This window comes from Uloborus diversus, chromosome 4 (assembly GCF_026930045.1).
Source record: "Uloborus diversus isolate 005 chromosome 4, Udiv.v.3.1, whole genome shotgun sequence".
Lineage (NCBI taxonomy): Eukaryota > Metazoa > Arthropoda > Arachnida > Araneae > Uloboridae > Uloborus > Uloborus diversus.
The window spans coordinates 88313834-88338293 of NC_072734.1; the positions used below are offsets into that span (position 1 = coordinate 88313834).

Here is a 24460-nt window from a genome sequence, read left to right on the forward strand (position 1 = left end):
AAAAAAAAAAAAAATACAAAAGTGTGTAAAACTTGAAGAACATAAGCAAAAATAATATTGCTAATAAAAAAATGTATTTCTTACTTCACATTTAATAAATATTGCTTTATACTTGCTTGTTTTTTTGAATTAATATTTCTGCTATGTATGAAATCATTAATTTTACTCATGGCATTGAATATATCCTGTGGAACATTTTCCCGACTTTCAATAGAACGATGAATAATCGATAGTGCATTACTAACATCTGCATTTGTTGGCAAATCATTATGTTCAGAAATTTCAATTTTCTCTTCATTGTCCGTACCATCTTCTTTATCTGTTACTTCTGCAATAATATCTTCATCGCAAAGTTCACTGCAGGTAATGAGCTCGGAGTCAACGTTTACGAAGTCAGAAAGTTCCAATGATTGTTCTTGAAACACATCTCTGAACTCGTTGTCCAAACATTCGTTAACCTCATCAACAATATTGGGAGCACTTGAAGGAAAGAATCCGCATTTCTGAAAACAATGAGCAATTGTGTCTTGGGAAACATCATTTTGCCAGGCACTAAAAACCATTCGAAGAGCATCTAATACCGATATGGAACTTGTATGCTCTTTATTATTTTCAATATCGTTGATGAGCTTTCTAATTACTCGTTTCCTATAATGCACTTTTAAATTACGAATTACTCCCTGATCAGCTGGCTGAAGTTTTGCCGTTGTATTTGGTGGGAAGAATTCAAGCTTAATTGACTTTAAATTTTTTAACTTTGGATGTGCTGGACAATTGTCCACAAACAGCAAAACTTCTCGAGATTTTTTATGAAAACTCAAATCAAGTTTTCTCACGTATTCTTCAAACAGCTCGCTGGTCATCCAGGATTTCTTATTGCTTTTGTAATTTACCGGCAAAGATTTGACGTTTTTAAAGCAACGTGGGTTTTTCGATTTACCAATAACTAAGTGGGGTAATTTTTCTGATCCATCAGCATTGGCACCAACAAGAACAGTTAAGCGATCTTTGCTCATTTTTCCTCCAGCGCAGGACTCTCCTTTGAACATTAAAGTTTTTTGGGGAACACATTTGTAGAATAATCCGGTTTCATCAATATTAAAGACGTCTGATGCTTTGTAACCAAACAGTAGGGTGGGAAGTCTTATTCTCCATTCTTCACAAAGACTTTCCGGGACGTCTTTAGCTTCTCCATGTAAATTCCGAAAAACTATATTATGACGAGCTTTAAACCTCTCGAGCCATCCACTGCTTGCTACAAAGTCCATGTGTCCAAGGAGTTTGCCAAAATCAAGTGCTTTTTCACGAAGGAGAATTCCACTCACAGGGATTTCGGTCCGCTTATGCTCATAATTCTTAAACCATTTCAAGAGTGCCGTTTCAATGTCGGTGTATGTGCACTCCTTGATTTTTTTACGATTAAGATTTGCAGAACCGCCCTTTGTTTCGTAATGTTCTAATATTTTTTCTTTGTTCGACATTATTGTCGATAATGTATTCGGCGGTATGCCATATTTCAGGGCCAAGTCCTTTTTCTTAACGGTAGGATTATTCTCTACATCTTTAATTAAATCGACCTTTTCTTCAATAGTTAAAATTTTTAGCTTTCTCTTACTCATTTTTCAAAACGCTGAGCATGCAATCATTTACTAAATGCTATGAGTGCTAAAAAGCTGAGATCAGCGAAGCTTCAAGTGAGCAGTTCCAAGTTCAATTGGTGGGTCACTAACTGGTTTAGCCCTCACCCAGGGGGTATTACACGTGCTCTCTTTCTTGCTAATCCCTTATCAACGTCTGGTCTATCTCCCTTTTGTACTCGTTCTAACAGAGCCACTGAAAAGAACTTATCGAAGCGTGAACAAGCAACGCGTGAACGAGTGCATTTTAGCTCTTTCTCTCGTCAAAAGAGGTGGCGACCTGTCAATTACGCCCCCGTCTTCAAAGCCCTAACAAAAGGGAGCAGGTGGTGGAAATAGCAGAATTTTCTCCGTCATTTTACGGTCAAGTTGGTTTCGCTACTGATAATCAGGACAATAAATGTTAAGAGATGTCTGTCTCAAACTTCGAGATAAGCGGAGTGAACTTCGAGTTAACGAAAAAAAACCCATTAAGAACATTAGCAGAAGTTTGGGACCATCCAAAAACTTCGACATAAGCGGAAATTCGAGTTCAGCGAAGTCGAGATATCAAGAGTCGACTGTATATATATATATATATTTTTTTTTTACTATCATCATGCTTTTATGAAGAAAAGTTTTGCTTATTGTATCAATTGCTATTTATTCTTGATAATTCATTTCTTTACTAAAGGATATCACTTTGTTATTGATTGCAGGAAATTATACCAGGACTTTTTCTTGGGCCGTTTTCATGTGCCAGTAAAACTAAGGTAATTATTGAACCTTACTGCTTGTTTTCTGAGGTCAGTTTGAACACAAATTGTGTCTGCTTTGGAACTAGTGCCGGATTAAGCCAATGCAGGGCCCATAGCAAACGTTACCAGGGGGCCCTCGTTTTCATATGATAATGAACATCAGCAGATTTCTTCATGGCGTTGCTCCTATGATCAGGGCCAGATTCAGTCTTAACACATCTCTAATCGATTTCAAGTGTGGGGCTTTTTTTTTTTGCAGCACAGACAACTGCATTGGAGGCAAAGTAGGCTACCTTTTTTTCGTGGTGCGTGATTTTTTTCTTTTCGCTGATACTGAAGTCCATGTTTTTGCAAGAATGTTAAGTTTTTTTCCGCTGTCATTCTCTTTGTTTTTGTTTTAGTGATCTTGGAGGGGAATGAGTATCAGATGAGTGATTCTTGGACCCCCTTTAAGTGGGGTAATGAACATTCTCAATGTTTGAGTGTCCGGAGGTTTCTCTCTCGGGAAATGTTTTGAGAAATAGATGTAAAATTCTGCATTTTGAAGCCTTATAAGGGGTAATTGGGATTACAAAAATATCAGGAAAAAAAAGGCAAACAAAAACCTTTTAAAAGTTATACATTCTTTTCCAAGTTAAGATCAATCAGAATTAAAATTGCTTGTGGTTCGTCAAATTGTAGGCAATCGATAGGGAACAAGAGAGGGAAATGAAAAAAAAAAATCTCGTCACTTTTGTATCGTCACTTACTTAAAATGTCTTTTGGTATAGTAGTTAAGTTTTGATAAACCGACATGCACTGAATGAAATGTAAAATGATCGGTACTAAAAAATGCTTTGAAAGAATTAGTGTAGAAATTTAGACAATTTTAAATAAATAAAATTGAAGCATTTTTCAAGGAATTTCAAAGACTTATTTAATTATTTTCAAGGGAACAGTTAAAATAATTTAAGGAATTTAATTTGCGTTTTTCAGTCCGACGCTTTAATATTTGATTGTGTAATTTTACAGGATTGTTCTAAAATGTAAGAAGCACCTGTTATATGTTTATAAAAAAAGAGAGAGATTTATCATAAAAACAATTTTTTTCCAATCACTAGCAATGGGGGAAAAAAGGTAGAGTACTTTTTTTTTCCTAGTTCTAAACAGATTAACAGTTTGCAGTAGAATTAAGATAAAAGCAAGCAATAATAAGAACTTCTGAAATACTGCATTTGGGATTAAATAATAAATTGCAAGGTATGAAACATGTGCTAGTCACAGACATCATCTATCTCAAGCAATATGCTACAGAAATGCGAGAACCATGATTTTTACATTTTTAATGTAGAATGTATCAAGGAGCTGAATTTGGCAGATTTTGGTATCCCCCTCAACTTGACATTTGTTAGAAATTCAAGATTTGACAATTTTCCAAATTTTCAAGCACTTGGAAATGAATTTTTTTTTTTTTTTTTTTTTTTTTTTTTTTTTTTTTTTTTTTTTTTTGCAGAAACAAATCCTGCATTGTTTTGAAATTTGGCAAACCCCAACAAAGTAGGGAACCTAAGCTACAGCTTATTTAGCTTATAGGTAAATCCAGCCCTGCTTATGATAAATGAATAAGCATACAATTTTAGAGGTTCGTGAGGGTTATTACCTCTCTTATATTTTCCATTGTCCCGCACTACGCATTTTTCGAGCTTTTAATTCCGAAAACACAATTTAGACGATATATGAGGGAGGGGGTTCCGGAAGCTTTCCGATATTACAGTTCCAAAACTGCAATTTTTGACTACATTTGATAACATTAGTGGGAAAAAAGGTTCGGGGGCCCGTATTTGGAAATTTTTCAAAACTAAAGTCAACAACACGGTTACATGCCATTTTTGGTTACATGAGAGAAAGGGTTCTGGTTCACAGCGACTCTCCTCGGGTAATTTTTGGAAATTGGAGTCCTTAATAAAATTTTAGATGATCTTTAATGCGGTTGGTGGTGGTAAGGTTCGAAAGTGTCCACAAGAAACCCTCCTCCTGCCCAGAGTCTATGGTAATGTTCAAGATGGTTTTATTCAGTATACGTTACGAGTGTGCGCTCCTATGGAAAAAAATAATGATTTTAAATTTATCAGGAACTTAATTTTTGCTGAGAAAAGCTGGATCCGAAAAAAGAAAAGAAAGAAATAAGTTTAAACAGTATTTTTTTCTTTATTTATTTTTTTTTTTTTTCGCTTGGCGTGAGGCCTCTAGAAGTGCGGGGCCCCTAGCATTTGCTAGTTCTGCTCTATGGCTAATCCGGCTCTGTTTGGAACTCTTTCACAATGTTTTGTAAATGCATATGGGTGAATCTCTAAAATTCTAACAATATTATATCCCTGTATCTAACACAAAAATTGTTTAACTCATTAAGTGTTTTCATTTTTTTAATAGTTAGAAATAACTTATCTGATGTTATTCTACTCTAATTAAAATAATAACTCATTTAGATTTTTCTATAAAAAATTTTAAATAACCAGAAAGTAGCACTTTTGGCGTGTCCCCAGCCATTTTTCAAATAGACTTAAATTATTTAAAAATTTTATATCAACATTCCACAAATTCAATTTGTAGTACAAAATTAAGCATACTTAAAGGTGTAAAATAGCATTCTTTAAATAAATTAAATTATTTAAATCATCAACATACATCATTTTAAACTTTCTCCCCAGGATTCATGTCATTCTCTTGTCCTAGGAATGAGTTCAATTATTATAGATTAAAAAAAGGGAATTTTTGATTTGCTGTGCTACAACACTGTTTATTGTCACCATTTTGTTAGATTCATTAAGTATTAAGTTCATATGCTTTGTCTGTTGTTCTTACTAAAACTTTGAAGTTTAAAAATGGGCATGAAACACTTTTGCTGTCATTCTCCTGGACAAAATTTCTGTGTTAAAAAAAATAAAAATAATAATTCTACTCATATAGTGTGTAGTTGAATTAAGAGGTTAGAATCAAAAAATAACATTAGTTCCCTTAATTATAATCCTGGGTTTAAACTACTGGCAAATTGTATGGAAAATATCATACTCCTGTCCTAAAAAAAAAAGTCATACTCCTGTCCTAAAAAAAGTGTCATATACTCCTGTCCTAAAAAAAACATTATTTCTTAAGCACTGGTCCGTTAAGCACATCCTGTAGAATAGAAGGATTTATTTCCAATACATTAACTGGAAAATAAGATTGATTGAAAAAAAGAAAGTTAAATTTTGCAAGCAATAAATAAAAAATGTATCATTGGAAATAATTCTAAACCTTTTTTTCTTGTTGTTCGGGCGAATCATTCCAAAAGAGATTTATTGGTTTCTCGAATAGGTTAGTGAGGTTGCTGTAAATTTCGTAGTTGCTTTTTAACTTAAAAGCAAAATATATGTTATTAATATTGCTGATTCCCTTTTTGTTTTTTGTTTGTATTTCCTGAACCATAAAGTAATTCGCAGGTAATGAGAAGGTAACTTTTCTTTTTGTAAATTTTATCATACTGTGCATGGCTAACTTTAAGAAAGTTTTAATGTAGCAATCAATTTTTTTCTTGTTGAAATGAATGTCCGTTATTCGAAGTGTAAGCTATTTAGAGTGAATAGTATGAAAAAACTTATGTGGGACTTTTACTCGAAGAAATTGGGGGGTGTCCGTTAATGGAGGTTTTATATAAATTTTGTTTTTTCATTTAATAACCATACTTTTTGATTTAGGCTTCATTTATTTCTTTATTACTATAGTTACATTTTAGATAACCCATAAAGAAATTCATTTTGTAACTCTCCTGGTGCTGCTTGTCTGTCACTTGCTCTATGAAAATTTGACCCCCATTTTGAAAGTATTACATAAGTTAAAGTCAGTTCCCTCTATTTTTCTCTTAATAAGTTCCTAGCAAAGAGTAAGTATGATTTTTATCAGATTTTTTTCAACATTTCTATTTTTAAGAAAAAAATGTGATTGGAAAATGTCAGGTTTTTGAAGAATCACCCGTATTTACAATTATACAGTCGACTGGCGATAACTCGAAATTTTCGATATCTTGAAAAAAAAGTATTTCCCTGCATCTTTATTGCGTTTTTGATGAAATTTTATCTCTTTAACACGAATTAAATTCACCTACTTTTCGGTAACTCGAATTTTTTCCCCCATTCACTTAAAAAAATTTCAATCCCTTAAAACTTGAATTTTCAAACAGCTATCCCTTTTCTCCCCCATTTACGCGCTCTAGAGAAGAAAAACGTGTCCTTGGGCTCTTTTGTTAGTGATTTTCACAGTTGTGTTCACCACAGGTATGTGGGAGGGGAGATGTGTTTCGGCTGCTGTTTTCTGTGGAACAAAGTCAAACTCTTCTTGGCAGATATTTTAAATAAAGTAAGGTATGTTCTTATTTTGTGTTCGCTTTTGTTAATGAGGCATATAAGAATACTTATACCTTAAATAGAATGATTTTTTGTAAGGTTTTTAATAACTCGAATTTTCGGTAACTCGAATTTTTTATGTCTTCCCTTCAATTTCGAGTTAGCAAGAGTCAACTGTAGTACTAAAGTACAATCTTTATTTAAGAATATAAAAACACACCCTAAGTTGTGTCAAGTTTCTTGATAACTAAGCAGTTTGAAACAGCTCCTAGTCTAATTGTAGAAAAAGTTATTTTGATTTATCACTAAAATTTTCTAAGAGTTAATAAATGGCCACAGCAGTGGGAACTGCTATTGCCATTTTTGCACTTCTGATCAGGGTTGGACTGGCCCATCGGCCCGGGCCGATGCACACTCTCCCCTATGTGTCCTCAAGCCTGAGCATTTTTTAAAATTTGACTTGATTTTTGGTGCAATTTTTTTTTTTTTTTTTTTTTTTTTTTTTTTTTTTTTGTGCTACCAAATCTGTGCTACTTCACTTCACTTTTTTTCTCTTTTCTTTAAACCGTAAACCTGCGTACTATCGTGTGTGGTTTTTTTTTTTTTTTTTTTTTTTTTTTTTTTTTTTTTGCCATTGCCTAGCTTTACACATATCAATCGATCTCTTATTTTTTTTAAATGACTTGATACATTTGTTGGCAAGATATTTTCTATTTTTTGGAACTTAGTCTTTTTTAAGGGCTTGTTTTGTTTTAAAATCAAGCATTTAAATTTTAAACAGCAGTTTTTGGCAATGTTTATGAAGTAGATTACGTGTTTATTTTGATTGCTTGGCTGAAACTTTTCAAATTATTCTGTATTGTCTGATGCTTTTAAAAATCGATGCAGCTGTTTGCTATAAAAATGTAGCCTTTTGACATTTTAACTTTTTTACTTTATATATGCCTGTTATATTCCTTCTTGGTGCCAAATTTTAAGTATATAAGTCACTTGGAAGTGGTTTAGGTTTTTGATGAGTGAGTATCAGTAAGTAATAAAACCTTAATACGAGGTTTTTTCATCTAATTTTGGATATGTTCTATGGAACTCTATTGGAATTTTAAAAAAAATATTTTTGTTAGTCTAATAGTTTTTGAGAAATAGGAGGGTTGACAGTAGCTCAAAGTCTCCTTTTGAGCAAAACTTAGAACTGAGTACTTTTAAATAAATAAGGAGGCTTTAGGTACATGATGGTTCTTAATACACTGGTCTCTCTAGATATTCTGACTTAAAATTGTTTAATTTTTTCTAAAATTAAAAAAAGTAATAAATAATCGAACTTGTATTCTTCAATTTTGTCAAATAACTAACATGGCTAAGTGATTCTACAAAAATTTGGCTTTCATACTATGTCTTCTTAAATTTTTTAGTTACCTTTGTTGGAAGCAGCTGGCATCACTCATATTGTTTGCGTAAGGCATGAGTTAGAAGCAGAATTTATTCAACCCAACTTTCCTGAAAAATTTGTGTATGTATAACATAGCAAGTTCCATAATTTATACTGTAAAACTTTTGTTTTACGTTCTAATTCCATGATTCATTTATTTTAGGTATTCTGTTATTGACATTGCTGATGCTTTGACAACTAATATTATTCCATTTTTACCACAGGTAAAATCTGTTTCAATGACTAGATTAAATTTGAAACTAATTAAATTGCATTCTTTTAAAGTATTACCACAGCTGAAAAATAGTCAGTGTATTTAGTAAAACGCATTGGTTTCAGATTTAGTTTACTAAATAAATTGATTTCTTTTTTTCAAAATTACCAACCTTTATTAAAATTTCTATTGTTCTTTTCACTTCTCTTGTAATTTTAAAAAGATGCAGAAAAGACATAAATTGCTAGCAATGTTTATTTGATAACTAGATTTTTTACTCTGTATTTAATTCATAAGAATGAGATAGTTTCAAAACCCTTAACAGTTTCATTTAAAAATTTAATTTTGGATTATCTTCCATATTCTTGTTAAGTTTCATCATTCATATTATGTTGTGAATAATTAAGTTATAAATTGCCTACTATCTTTAATTTGTTTCAAATTTCTCACTTTAGAAGCATTTTAAAATATGATGTTTGGAAGTTATATAACATCTAGGATTTCTTTTTACAGGTTAAGCACTTCATTGATAGCTGTTTCAAGCATGGAGGTAAATTAGCTAATAATTCTTTGTTTCCAAGTTTTGTAAAGCTTCTCGTTTAGGTTTTAAAACTTGCTTTTGTTGATATTGTTTAATTTAAAAAAAAAAAAAAAAAGATTTCTTTAAAATACTTTTGTACTACTCTTCGAGTAGACTCTTTCATATATAAAGCAGTTATAATTTAATCTTATTAATAGCATCCTCCAGCTAAAATAGCAGTGTTGCTAAATAGCTTATTTTTATTTATTTTGTGCAATGAAAATGAAAAACAATGTTAATTTAAACAATGTGCATTAGAGTTTAGTTAATGCACATTGAAATGAAGACAAACATTAATATAAATCAGGAGTGCATTTTACTTAAAACTTGACTCATACACACATGCCTACTATTGTGTTCCATTGGTAGGGTCTGCCCATATACAAGGTGTATCAGTACAGTGTTTAGACTTTCAGGGCAGATAGAGTACACTTAGAGAATGGCAAACCACATTGCAATACATGGTCGAAAACGCTTTCCTTGCATGGTAGTGACGAAACGACTTAAATCACCAAAAAGAGGAGACATGAATAAGAGAAGAAAACATGTTTATTATCCTTAGTACAGCAAAAAACTAAGAAAAAAGAACATGAAGGAGCCAACAATCTTCATCAAAATAGGTGTTCGAAGTTACGACCGCGGGCTGTGATGCATGCCTCAGGTGTGGCCTGGCCCACCGGGACGTGTCCCGTTGCACCCTTCAACAAAGCGCCACCATTAGAAGGGGGGGTAGTAATTTTTTTTTAAAAATGCCTCAGAGCCATAAAAACTCCACAGGGGCGCAGCTAAAATTTTGCAATGATGTCGCAAATAACAGGGTTCGTACACTCCAGAAAAACCTTGAATTGTCAGGGAAAATGACACAGGTCAAAATGTCAGGGAATTTTCCAAATTTGCTCCCCAAAAAAAATTTTTCCCAGGGAATTTTGTTCCTTTAGTCATCATTTTTATCGATGTATACAAAAAAATGGAAAATGTTTGAGGCAAAATGATGTTAGCATACCTGCCAACTCTACTGGTTTTTCCGGGAGATTCCTGAATTTTTAGGTCTAGATTGCGTATATGGTGTAGGGAACATTTGGTTTAACAAGAAGGATTATAAGAAATCCCTGTTCTTCCCTAAATGACAATTAAAAATCCTTTGTATAATCGCGTTTTTTAAAATTTCCTCAGAAGGCTCCATGAAACTTTCCACCGCATAAATCAACTAAAACTGCATAAAATACATCGGCAGCTCAGTCATTTCCAGCCAAGGACTGCAGTTTCAGGTTCGATCCTCGGCTGGAAATGACTGAGCTGGCTGTGTATTTTATGTATTTCTGCTTTAGCCCTGGCTAATGGGCGGTGATTTACTGAATACAACTAAAACTGCTTTCTTAGGACTACAATTTCAAAATTTTCTCTGTGGCAGAACCCCCCCCCCCCCACACACACACATAAGAAAAAATTTTTTAAGTTCGCCCACACTATTTTTTTTTTTCCCTTGCCCGTCAAAAATTGCAGATTTCATTGAAAGTGTTTTTCTACTTCGGACAGTCTGGATATGTCATTTGGAAAATAATCCAATATTTCCTAACTCAAACAAAGAAAATTGTTTTTCAGCTGTTCAAATGATTCGTTAATTGGGTTTTTGCTTTCCTTTTAGTCAGGGAAAAAAAAATTTCCTCAAATTCGTTACATAGAGGTTTGTTAAATTGGGTTCCGACTGTACCAAGTTGCGGTGTACTTTTTTGGTAGATAGGGGTCCCATGTGGGGCATTAACACCTAATGCTCCAGGCAGAAAGCACCACAAAAATGTATATTAAACAACTTTTTTCTTAATGTCTGTGCCCTTGTGTAGCTTGTCCACCGCTCTTTTAGGGGTCCCAATCTGTCCCTGGCATGCCTCACATCTCTGGCGCATTGAAGATTGAACGTCAAAGCGAGCAAAAAACGCGTGTGCGCATGCACCGTTATGCAATATATACCGTATACTGCTTTGGTTTACGTAACGACATCCATAACTGCCAACTTGTACGATTTTGCCGTACATTGTAAGATTTTCAGAAATTTTGTATGATTGTACAGTAGGCAGTGGCGGATCCAACCGATTGTTTTGGGAGGGGCCACCCGAAATTTTTGAACAAACTCCGAACTCCTCAGAAATTTTATTAAAATGAAGTTTTAAAAGCTCAATTTTCGGGGTATCGAGACATTAGTGAGGGGGTGGATTTAGGAATCTCCCTCAAAAATGTTTCAAAATTTAAATTTCCGAGTAATTTTTGAAAATTAGAAAACTAAAACGTATTTTGTCTATTTTTGATGGTGTACGGAGAAAGGTATCAGGTTTCGGGCGCTGGCCAAAAATACTTTTTGAAATTAAAGCTTAGAAACCAAAATATTCTGTCATTATACATTTGAGAAGTTAGAAGAGGAGGGGTGATCTTCTCGAACTCTTCAGTTGTCCAGCCTAAAAATGCACCTTTAGGTAATGTTTGCTTTTACATTAAAGGAAGTGTGAAGGTGCTTAGAATCCTTCCTTCCAGGAAATATTTTGCTTTTGAGGCTCTAAAAATTCGATTTTTAACTATATTTATACATATTTTACAAAGGGATGGAAGATTCGTGAGCTCCTCCAAAAACCTCCTTTTAAAGCTGTCATCACGATATAAACAAGGGAGGGAGGGGGTCCTATCAAAAATCGTTTGTAATTGAAGTTCCAAAAAATTTCATTTAAGTTGTTTTTAAGTAAGTTAAGTGATAAGGGCTGGATAAGCTAGTTTCCGTTGACATTTTTTCCAAATAAAAGACTTAAAATGCAATTTTTTGCTACATATCAAGGCATTTGTGAAAGAGCATGGGAAAGGGGGTTCTCCCCCTAGTTTCGAAATCAAAGCAATAAAAAGGAAAATTTAGGCTCTCTTTGGTCTTGTCAACAATAGGTATATTCTGAGAACAGCAGCATTTAGAGATCGTCCAAGTGTCTGTAGTTGGAATCAAGAAATGATGTAAAAGATGGAGAAAAATTTTGGAAATAAAAGTTTTGTTTTGAGGATAGGGACATAATTTATCTCCCAATTAAGGCCTATACTTCTTTTTCAGTAAAACACATGTGTTAAATTTTGTTATCTTCTCATAATATTTTTTCTTTTCTTTTTTCTTAAAGAAATTCCTACACAATCACAAGGCTTTGGGAGGGGCCATGGCCCCCATGGCCCCCCTCTAGATCCGCCCCTGACAGTAGGGTGGTCCAAAATTTCGAAGGTGAAATTTTTTTGAGTCCTACCCTCCCATTTTGTTCCAAAGTATTAAAAAATAAATCAGACAAAATTTGAAAACATTTTGATAATATTTAGAGGTAGCTCAACGCAGATAAAGTTTTCATCATTGCTGAATAGAACGCGTACGACACACGACCATTGACCTCACTAAGGTAAAACACAATTGCTATTTTTATTAAGCAGAAAACAATTGCTTTATAAAATTGCTATTTTATATAGAGACTTAACAATAGCCATTATAAAAATACTTTTGTAAATACAAGTAAATACATAAGATTTATTACTTTAACAGTTGTGATGGAAAAAATGTTCAACTTGTTGTTGCTTATGTATGTATTCTTAATTGTTTTGGTTTTGATTTCACCACTGTTGGTGGAATGGCTGTTTGCACTTATTTTTGAAATGCATATGTCTCTTTACTTTAAAATAACTGAGCATGGCAAATACATCAATTAGATTAAAATCAGAGGTTTATCTTCTTAGTTCAACCAGAAGTGAGCTGACAGGTAGTAAACTACCTTCAATTTGTTTGGCATTGGGTATGTTTCTTCATAACCATATTGAATTAAAGAAAACCGTAAGAGAGTCTTCAAGAAATATAATAGAAGAATTAACAAAATTTTGGCAGAAAGCTAGAATACCCGAACAAAGACCCCAAAACTGTCAGCCCAAGTTAGAAAACTTTATTAACAATGGAACTTATTGAGAAAAAAAAACAGAAGTACAATGACACAAAAAAATAAAGAAGGTGAGCTTTGCAGGACTGGGACATAACTGACAAAGTTTATGCAATGTGCTTTGACACAACGCGTGTCAATACCTGAGAAAGCAAGGGTACCCGTGTTTTACTAGAGCAAAAACTAAAGAAAAGGTTACTATATTTTCCATGTCGACATCACATTATGGAATTAATTATTGGTGCAGTGTTTAATAAATGTTTGGGTTTTCCTTCTACACCAGACATACCTCTTTTTAAACGATTCCAGGCCTGCTGAAAATTCATAGACAAAGACAAATACATCATATGCATCAACAATAAGGACATTTTAGCACAAGTGACACATGTAAAGGATACTACAATAGTATTTGCTGAAAGGTTACAACATGACACGCAAGCGAGAGATGATTATCGAGAATGTCTTGAACTATGCTTAATATTTCTCGGTAAAGCTCCTCCACATGGTATCAAATTTGTAGCACCTGGGGCTATGCATCATGCTAGATGGATGTCCAAAATTTTGTACTGTTTGAAAATATGGATGTTTAGCTGTCAATTTACCATCATGTCAATAGAAGAAAAGGGATTGTAAAAAATATGCATATTTGTTATACGTGTGTATTCAAAGGCTTGGATGACTGCTTCTATGGCTCAAAATGCACTGTATAAAAATTTTAATGAAATCTTTATTGAAGTATAAAAGGATTGATGAAGACATAAGCAAAACTGCAACACAGAAATTTGCCAATCCTGTGGTATTTGTCAGAAAAGCTTGTGGCATTAGCCCTTTTTGCCAATAAAGTGCCACACTACATTAAAAGACAGATGGTGAAGGCGATGAATGAAGTAAACGGAAAAAATAATGTGGTGAAGCACCCTAAGATTTTGCTAAAACATTTTATGGATATGAAATTTGAAGAACTTGTGACAAAGGGATCAGTTTCATTTTTTTTCAAAGCATGGGTTTACCTGATACCTTCATTCACGTATATCCAGAAATCTGGGAGTTTCAGGAGGATTTTAAGAAAGCAAAAAGGATTATTCAAGGAATTTCATTGGTTATGATAATGTTGAAGGAGGTATAGCCCTTATAAAAGAGTTTAATGGAAAAATGACACACAATGAAGAACAATTCCAATTCTTGTTCCAAGTTGTCTCAGAACATTGACGAGCTTATCCCGGATGTAAAAAGCAGAGCTTGTAATGTGTACTAAGGAAAATCATATACATAACTGTTGAAATATTATTATTATGTAACTATTTTTAACTTACAAAATGCTGGCAATTTTAATCAAATAAATTATATACTTTTCCTAGCGTCAATTTTATTTCTATCTACATTTATGGCATAAAATGGTAAAACAGTGAACTTTGAGGCTATTCGCAACTCCAACGAACTATAGGGGGCACTGCAGTCACTGTCTAATGGCGGAATTGAAAACTAAAACAAATGCATGTGGTAACGAAGAAAATGCTAAAAGTGTTGTGATTTTTGTTCGTATGCATGATTTTTTCGCTTTATTCATTTGAAAAGATTTTTCAAAGTCTTTTGGTTATTCTGACCCATATAGAAAGAGATTAGAAACCAAAAAGTATTACGAAAGTAAACAATTAATGCAGAACACACAGTAAGTTGTTCTGAAGCAGCCATTTTCACGATGTTGAATTCGGAATTCATAAATTTTTGGTTCGCTTCGAACGGCATTTTCATTTTGTACCGTTTTTCTATACATTAGTACATATTAAGTTCAGTTTCGTGACATTTCCAGCATTTGTTGACATTTTTGTCACATAGTGCACATACGTGGCAGACTGTCAAGAGTAACGTTTAACACTAGATAATTTATTTCTATGACTATATGATTGGATATCCAAAGAAATCATGCATTTAATTCATTCGTCATGGAAATGATTTACCTGATATGCGAAATCTTGTCAAGATACATTATTCTTTCACATAATTTTAAAACCATAAGCCTATAAACAGATTTTTGGCGAACTTTTATTTTTTATTGTTCAAATTCTTAACGTTCTTTCTGGATTTTTCAATCTGTTCTGCGATAAATATTTTCAAGAAAATTTATTTGCATACTGTCTATTTCAGTAGGATACTGTAGTAACAAAGGTTATTTAAATCATTTATGTGGAATTAGGTTAAGGAAAAGTGTCCAGTCAATGTTGTTAAGTTCGTTTTTTTTTCCATCGAATTGAAAAACTGATTCAAATTCACTCAGAACAAAATAAATAAAATGTGTACTCACAGTTTATATATGGTGGTAGTTTTCTTTTCAGTTGATTGACCATTATTTCTTTTTGCTTATCGAATTCTGTAATCTTACTATCATTTTATTCCACTCATGATAAAAATTAAAAATGGTTTAACTAAAAATGCGAAAACTCGCGAAGGCTACTTTGCTTGCACAATACTAAAACTACTATAACCCTAAACAAATTTGGCGAAACCTTTCAGCTGAGAATAAAAGGAATAAAGTAAATTCTTTCTCGGTTAAACATTTTTCATTTTGTTCTACGATAATAAATTCAAGAAAATATTTTGCATACTGTCCATTCCAACTAAATGCTGCTGTAAAATATGATTAGTTAAATTAATTTAAGATTAAAAAAAACTCATATTCTTACAAATTCATACAAAACAATAAAAAATTTTACCTGGTATTACGTTATCCAATTTTGTTAATCCAGACTTTTCTTGTTTACGCTTCCACCATTTAATACTTTTTTGAAAGAAATAAGAAAAACTAACATTATTTTGAGAAGCTCGAGAATACTACTAAGGGACGAATTAATTTCTGTAGCTGAAAGCAAACTAAGACACATCGATTGCGTTAATAAATACTCAGAACAAACTGCCTGTGTTTACGTCAACAGACACACGTGATGCGCAACGTGGCAATGTTTTAGGTGCAGACGCAGTTTTATAAATCACCGCAAGGTAGCGTATTCGAGCGCTGGAGTTCCGAATTGAGCTACCTCTAAATGTTAAAATTATGAGCTCAAACTTCATAATAATTATTTTTTACTCAGATGGAACCAAACGAGGGGGTAGGACCAATAAAAATCAGGAATTTTTTTAAAAGGGCCTTTTTTGGACCACCCTATTGTACAGTCTTATGCACATTTGTTCGATTTTTAGGTTTTTGGTTTTAATTTTATGATAAATTGCGAACCATTGAAGTTTTCTTTTACTTCCAGCACTTTTGAGAGCAGAAAAACGATTGTTTTGAACAAGCTTTTGATAGATAATTTTTGAAAGCTTCAAAATCAGCAACTTTTCAAAGTTTTAAGTTCAAGAAATAAAATTTTATTTATTTACTTATATTTAAATTTATGTTTTTTTTGAGCAATCACGATTGCTTATTGCTTTTATTTGACTGTTTTTGGCATGCTATCATTTTTCCCACCGGCGCGGCGCCACCCTCTGCCAGCACTACCCGTCGCGTCGGCCGGCCTCACGATGCTGCTCCGCTAGCGGAAACCGTCTCCAGGTTGCGTCCATATCCTACACACACACGCACACACAAACGCATACACAAACGCCATCATACACACACACACACATACACAAGCACATACACACACGCATGCATACAGACACCTACACATACACACAAATACACACAACTGCCCACACATTCATGCCTGCACACAGACACAAACACATATTCTTACACACATACACATACCCCGCCCCCACGCACACATGCCTACACACATACACATACCCCGCCCCCACGCACACATGCCTACACACATACATCCCCCCCCCACACACACATACATACAAACACACACTCGTGATTGCGAAAAACATAATTTGAATTCAAGAAGACAAAATTCAAATTAATTTTTTTTTTTTTTGCTTATAAAAGCACAGATCAAGTCAATGTAAGGATTTGAAAATATTATAATATTTAAAATTTTAATACTTTGCTTTATGATGGTCAAAAAAGGGTAGTAATATAGCCACCTCGCACATTGTAAGATATTTTAAACTGGCATGTTGGCAGCTATGGACATCTATCATGTACACCAGACAAAAACTTACTAGTATTTTTGCTGCATTTAAAAAAAAAAAAAAAAAAACATGTTTTCTCCTCTTATTTGTCTCCTGTCCTTCTTGTGCTTTGTGTTGTCGCTGTCGCGCCGGGAAAGCGTTTCCGACCATGCATTGCTATGTGATTTCTCATCGTCTAGGTGTACTCCATCTGCCCTGAAAGTCATTTAGTTTTATAAATCATACTTATTCAAAATAACAAATTATATCTATTTATAATTATGAACTACAGCTGAACCTCCATGTATCAAAGTTGCATTTTGCCAGAAAAAAATTTGATATATAAAAGCAAAATTTTATTGTAATTACTCCTTAGACATTAAAGTTAAAGATAATTTTCATGTATGGAACTCCATTTCTAATTTATTTGGAAGTTACATTGTATGAAAATCTAATTAAAAAGAATTCATAAGATAAATTTATTGTTTATTAGGGTTTTAAATAAACAGTAATTCAGACATTCGTTGCAATGATAATAGTTGCGTTCTTTGAAAAGAAAAAGAGAACAACAAAAGTCTTGCTGAATAGCACATTTTGCATAAGGTTCACTTAAGATATGTTTACATTTATTCAGTCCACTAAAATCTTCATCAGGAACATTTTTACAAACTGAAGTGCAGAACAGATTATTTCAAATGCCTCAAGCATTTCATTTTTTGATGGCTTGGAAATGTTTAGATTTTTACTGAAGCTTAGTAGTTTTAGGAATGAAGAACAATTATCACAGAGCAAAAAAAAAAAAGGAAATTGGTTTTGCAGGGCAAGTCACAATTGAAAACATCTTGTTTGTTTCATTCTAAAATTCAAAGAATTCTCCATTTGTTTTTTATCACCACTGAACCTCCACTGGCATGTAGGGTTCGTAGTGACACTCGCTGAGCTTCTTTCTTCTTCCAACTTAAATTTTTGAGAGGTGCTAAAGTCAAATGAAATATCCAACTGATGTCCAAAAAAATTTTTATATTAGGCCAATCCATGGTTACAGTCATGACTTTCACACAACTTCAGTTGCACGTATTTTATTTTAAAATGCTGTTTAAGTTTTGATGAAAACAAGAAATGATAAAGTTTGTATCCAACATTATTATCACTCAATATTTGTTTGAGATTATTAGTGGAAGCTGTTGAAAAATCTAGAAAATGTGTGGTTACAGCCGTGTCAAAAAAAAAGAGGTTTTTTTTTAATGTCATGAAACAATGCAACTTTTTTGTACAATTATTGTACTTATGATCTTCTGGATTTTTGAAACAATTTCTCAATGATTAGGCTCCATTTTATATTTTGAAAAAAACTAAGCATATTTGATAAGAATTTAAACTTTATGAATATTTGATTGTGATTACGGTCTTGACAAAAGCAGTTACGGTTGTTATACGTACATTTTTCAATATATATTTATGTTAAAGAGTAAGTTTTAATACATTTCTTTGATACATAAACTCTAATTAGGGCTGCAAAGTCGGTGGGAAAATGGCCGGCTCTCCAACTCTGACTCCAAGAATTTTAAAGTCTTAGTTGAATTTCATGTCTTATCGAGGGATACACTCCCCCCCCCCCCTTTTATATCCTCTACTGCCTCAAAGAGAATAGCTATTGTTTTGCAGCTGAAGTTCATAACAAAAATTAGTACAATGTCGGGCTTTCATTCAATATTTGTAGTATTGTCGGCAAAAATCAAAATGATATATACACAAGTAAAATTTGAGAATTAAATTTTTGGTGTGAAATTGTTTTATGAAGTTTTTTTTAGCATTATTACTTCCCAATCTTGTAGGCTGGGGTCCATCCATGTTGTTAAGGCTGATTTTTTGCCTAACATGTCTTATACTTCTTCAAAGCACAAATGTGTATTAGAAAAATCTGTGCATGAATTTTTAACTAAAAAATCGTCCTGAACTTCAGTAGTACAGCCAGAATAACAATCTGGAAAGGTTTATTTTTATCAAAGAAGTCTTTACATGTGTACATACAAACTACGGTATTAGGATTGGCTGTAATTTAAAAACCATGGCTTCTCATGGGTGTTTTTATCCCTTCCACCTCCCTTGCCTGTTAAGCTTCAATGGATAGGGCACCAATGCCAGATTTGATTAGGATCCTTCTGATTGGCTTATATTCTTGAAAAATTATAGAGTATCTGATTGATGAGACGAGAACACAAAACTTAACTTTTAAAATTTCTTGTTTTCTTTTAATGGTTTTGGATAATTATATATCTTTTAGCTTCTCTAAAGAGATGACAAAAACTTGTAGAAGATACTTGAGTTTCTTTGAAAAAACACTGGTATCCAGTAGTAATAGTGTACTTAACAATAGCCAATCAGCAAGTTTCAAGCCACTGTGTTATGCTCAATAATGCACCAATTATGATGTCTTCTCTGTACTAAAGAAGACAAGCCTCCTGAAGAACAAAGATCAGCTAATCAGAAAAAATACCATCCAATCTGAGATTGAAGCCCTACTCAATGATGTATTAATAGCAAGATCTATTTAAAATTTCTCTTTTGTGTTCATTTTTGCTCTGAAGAAACTTGAGACATTTCAAGTGAAGTTTGAGCCAAAAGCATCTTGGATGGATGACAACCAGTAAGCCTGATGAGAAGTTATATTATTGATGTACAGCATGATAGGTTCAGTACTATTAATTGTTATTACTATTTAGGTAAAGTTCTAGTCCATGGTAATACTGGCATATCTAGAAGGTAAATACCATTTCTGGTACCTATCGCTTTGTTGAAATTTATAAACTATTTCAATATTTGCAATAATTAATGTTACTATTGCAGTGCTGCACTAGTCATTGGTTATGTTATGGAAACAAAAAGCTTACCGTACAAGTGAGTAACATTATTCTATTTGTCATCATATTCTTTATTGTTATCAGAATTAACGATGTAATATCGCGAAAACTAGATTTTGAATTTCAGATATAGTGATTCAAAGACCAATTGAAAAATTTGATACAACTAGTTCTTTGAGGTTTTGGTGATCTGAGTGTTTCTTAGCAGGCGATCAAATTTATAATACTTGCACTTTTATTTAATTAAATAATCTTAAGCGAGATTTTTGGCTATCTTCAAAAAAAATCAAAATATATATGTCTGTGTGTTAGTATGTTCCCTATACAAATCAACAATTAATGTCGGATCTCGACCAAATTTTGGCTGGGAGATACATGAACAACTAATAAGAAACGTAGGGGGGTTTTTAAATGCCAAAAAAGTACCAAACAGTAGGAATTTTAATTTTTAAATTTGAAAAAGGTATTAAATGGCTCTTTCTACCCGAAATAATTATCTGATTTTCTTTATTCAACTCCATTCAAAAGCCCATAAAAATATACCTAATATTGATTAATTTCCTTAGAATTTAAAAAACAAAAAACAAGGCTGTAAAATTATCAAGAAAAAAGTTATAAGCATTTTTAAACCTAATGGAACAACGAAATGGAATAAGAAATTTATGGTTTGCCAACGATCTCAATTTAAATTATCGTGAATAAACATATTCAGAAGAAAGATCTGTTTGATAACTTAAGATGTTTAAACGGACAGCCGAAAGGCTAAGTCAGTCAACAATATTACTTGCTTATACAAGCAGAGTTGGTACCACACAGTGGAAGATGCAGAATTAATGTCAATGTGGAGAAATGAACATTGAAAATTTGTTTAAAAGCTTACCAAAAATTTATTGGTACATTGTAACTAAAATAAATAAACTCGCAAAATAAATTTATGAAAATAAACCTGGCCATAATCCCCAGCATCTACCGGACCTAACATACAAGAGGCTGACAAAAGAGAGAGAACGATTGGAATTGTTCACTATTTATACTAGCATGCCTCATTTGCATATGATTGGGCATCAAAGGATGCCAACCTAAAACTGAAACTTTACATTTGCCGAAAGAGTTGAGAAGTTAATCTAATTTGAATAAAGACGATTTTACATTACATTACATTAGGAATGAAAACGCGGGCGAATATCGTTTACCGATGTCTATCACTGTTACCATTTTTTTCTTGACTAAATAAATAAAATGATTGCTTTGGCATTGTGATGATTTTTTTTCCCTTGTACTGCCAGCAGAAGATAATCAAGGATTTTAGCTATATTAATAAAGGATTACATTTAATTTATTCGGAAGTTTTTTATTTACCCGTAATGAAATTTAACCTGTTTGCGACCATTATCACGTATACGTGATCACCCGTTTCTCCTTCCAGCGGCCGCATTACCGCAGGCGTGATTATACTTTCCGTGCCAGGTGGGCCGTGAGCATGTCTGCGTGATCTCAGTTTGGAACGATATAGTTGATTTTTTAAATGACCCTAGATGTCAGTTGAAGTCGGTTACTTTTTCCAATACAGTTCTACAGAATGTTTACGTTCAACATGAGCTTTAAGTTATATTCTTTCTTTTTAATCCAGGGATTTGGATAAGAAAAACAACTGCACGTGTTACAGCCTCTGAAGCTGGATTAACAGAGCTCAGATTTATGACTTTTGCTCCTTGTGTTTGTTTATATTTTATTGAAATGAAAAGAATGAATATTTATTGGTTAGGAGTGGGAGTAAAGGTTTCAGTTTTGGGTTTGCTAGGTCGTATTCGGTATGGTTAGGATCAGTTTTACTTCAATCACGATGGATAAAAGAATGAAATTTTTAACGGAGGGTCAGATATAAAAACTGATGAATGAATCATACATGAAAAGGAAGGCATTAATTTTGAATATTGGAGACAGTGATACTGATGATGTGGGTTTTAATGCAGATGTTTTAACGCAAGTTAATGGCAAGTGGACATCAAAGCTTCAGAGGTATTTCGGCAATAATTAGTTTGATGTACTATTTCTCATTTTTGTCTGAAATATTTTATTTGTTTTGATTTTCTAATGTTTTGCCTGTATTTTGAATGCTTGTACGAAAACTTATAACCCACGTACATAGACAGTCTTTTATTTTGCGGGGGAAAAAACATTTTTCCTCAAAATTCGTAGTTATTTTTTTTAATATGATGAAAATTTTGCTGGAATGCATTCAGAGAATATTAATGATAATGATTCAAAAGTTTCAGCTCATTAAACTGCAGCAATGGTTTTACATAAACTTTTAAATAAAATTAGGCTTATAACTAGGAAAATCGCCCGGGCTCATGCGCACGGATTCCTGCGGAGCGTGTGGGCCTGGGAAAGTGCTTCTTCCTCTTTCCACTGGTTCGTCCTAAACAGGTTAAGAGTCATTATTTTGACCAAAAATTTTACAATTTTTTTTTTTTTTTTTTTTTAAATTTAAGCCTAATTGTAGAACACGGGTCACTTGACAAAACTTTTATTTTTGTGGTAGACGGTGCAAAGCCGGGTGATTTAGCTAGTTAACTAAAGTTATGGATGAGCAAAATTACAAAGAAAGGTGTCAATAACAATTTTAAGTTGGTCATTTTCAAGAATACTTTCGTATTCTTCTTGAAATGAAGTAAATTCCTGTTGCATAATTAAATCTTGATTATACAATTGATGTTAATCATTAGCTATTTTAACTTTTGATTAAACTAAAAACATTATGTTTTGGCAGTAATTCAAATGCTAGTTCATTGTTTAGTTACCTTTCTCAGGTTTCAGAAAAATGACGACTAGAGAGAAACAAGTAGCCACAAAACATTTGCTTCTAATCACCTGGCGGCTGTAAAATTTTCCTTCTCTTGATCTTTAAACATGACTGATTGTGTAGCTTTTGTTCTACATTTATTTTTTAACATTTTGTCTTTGTCTGTTACAGTGATGCTTTTACTTTGGTTCAGACGAAAAGGGTTTGTGTCCGTCCAAATGAAGGTTTTATGCAGCAGCTAAAGGTGAAACCTCTAAAGTCAAGTGTAAATAATTAATATATACATTCATAATTCCATTTATTTCTCTAAAATGAACCTTTTAATCTATCTTACAGGAATATGAACCTATCTACAAAGCTCAAAGGACGTTACTAAATGGTCATACATCTAAAGTGACTGGTGAGTGTAATAGTGTTTAGTTTTGCAAACTATCTCCATCGCTAACTTAATATCATTTCATTACTGAATACTAAAACTGAAAAACTCACTATGATCTAAAAGAAAGGTAAAAACCTTTCTCTCCTTTATGTCATTTTATATCCTTTACGAAAACTGCACACTTCTTATTGCAATATTACCCAGCATCAGGAATGGATACAGACCACCATTTTTGGGGTATCATGCTAAAGAATGCACCCCCCCCCCCTTCCCAAACGAACCTGTGGTTTTGAGCTCTATTATTTTTTTTTTTTTTTTTAAATGTTTGGATGTCATGAAAAGGCAGGAAATCGGTCAGGAATAGAGCTTATTATACTTATTGGCTCATTTTCTATTCATTTACTTGTTTTCTCACTCATTTATTTTTCTTCATGTATTAATTTATTTGTTTATTGTTTCAATTATTGATTCAGCCTTTTATTTACTGATTCATTCGATCAAAAATATTTTTTATAATTGAATAGAAAATATTTCATTAGAAAAATATTTAAGTTTTCATTTCTTCGCGTATTTATTGGACAGACGGTGTATAGTTGATAAATGTTTTTCTCATGCAGAAAATCATAAGCTTTAAACATTCATATGATAAAACCCAGGCTGTAACTTCTCAAATATTTAGCTGAGTTACCTTTATCAGAAAATGATCAGATTAGTTCTTTTGCTGTTTTTGAGTCCTATAAATGAAAAATTCAGTAATGTGCGATATCAACTGCTGAAAGCAAACAAAAGATCCAGCTCTTGAAAGAGTCTATTCTAGCTGTAATCATTTGTAATATGTGATTCTACTCGTCATCTCCTAAGTTGGCACAACCTCTGGGACTTGCTAATTGGAAAAAAAATATTTCATATGAGAAATCTAAACTTTTATAAGAAAGTATTAAAAGTCACGAATTCATCTATATAAATGAAACAAACAATTTATGTGTATTAAAATATTATTTTAATTTTCAGCACAAAGGTATTTATTCGTTAATATGTGTGTATGTTCCCTATACAAATGCAGTTTTTGTCGGATCTGGACCAAAGGCCGTAGCCAGGTTTTTGTATTAAATCTGCTCTTGCGACCTTTTTGGCTCGCACTTGTGGTATCATTTTGGTGTTGAATAAAAATTATTAGCCAAATTTTCAGCTCTCTATCTCAAACAACCTTCGAGTTTTTCAAAAAAAAATTTTAATTTATTTTTTCATATTAAAATTCTGTTAATTTTCGATTTTAATTTAATTTTTTCAAACAAAAAGCCCATATTAAAATTCAATGTCTTTTTGAATCAAAAATGTCTTTTATACTCAACTGTGGTGGTGGAATACAAAAAAAAATTTTTCATAAATTTTGCGTTAAGCAGATTCTTAAGAATAAATTACATGAAAAATTGTAATAGTCATAATTTTCAAACAAAAAGCCCATTTT

The 24460-nt window shown here is 32.8% G+C and overlaps 1 protein-coding gene across 1 annotated transcript; it reads left to right on the top strand.

Moving 5' to 3' along the window:
* Nucleotides 1-1658: 1658 nt before the first annotated feature.
* Nucleotides 1659-23067, top strand: LOC129220696 (serine/threonine/tyrosine-interacting protein A-like). The gene is made up of 9 exons (XM_054855126.1): nt 1659-1694; nt 2336-2389; nt 8142-8239; nt 8322-8382; nt 8886-8922; nt 19670-19709; nt 19794-19844; nt 22785-22857; nt 22950-23067. The coding sequence occupies exons 1-9, from the start codon at nt 1659-1661 to the stop codon at nt 23031-23033; spliced, it is 534 nt and encodes a 177-aa protein (XP_054711101.1). The 3' UTR covers nt 23034-23067.
* Nucleotides 23068-24460: the final 1393 nt, after the last annotated feature.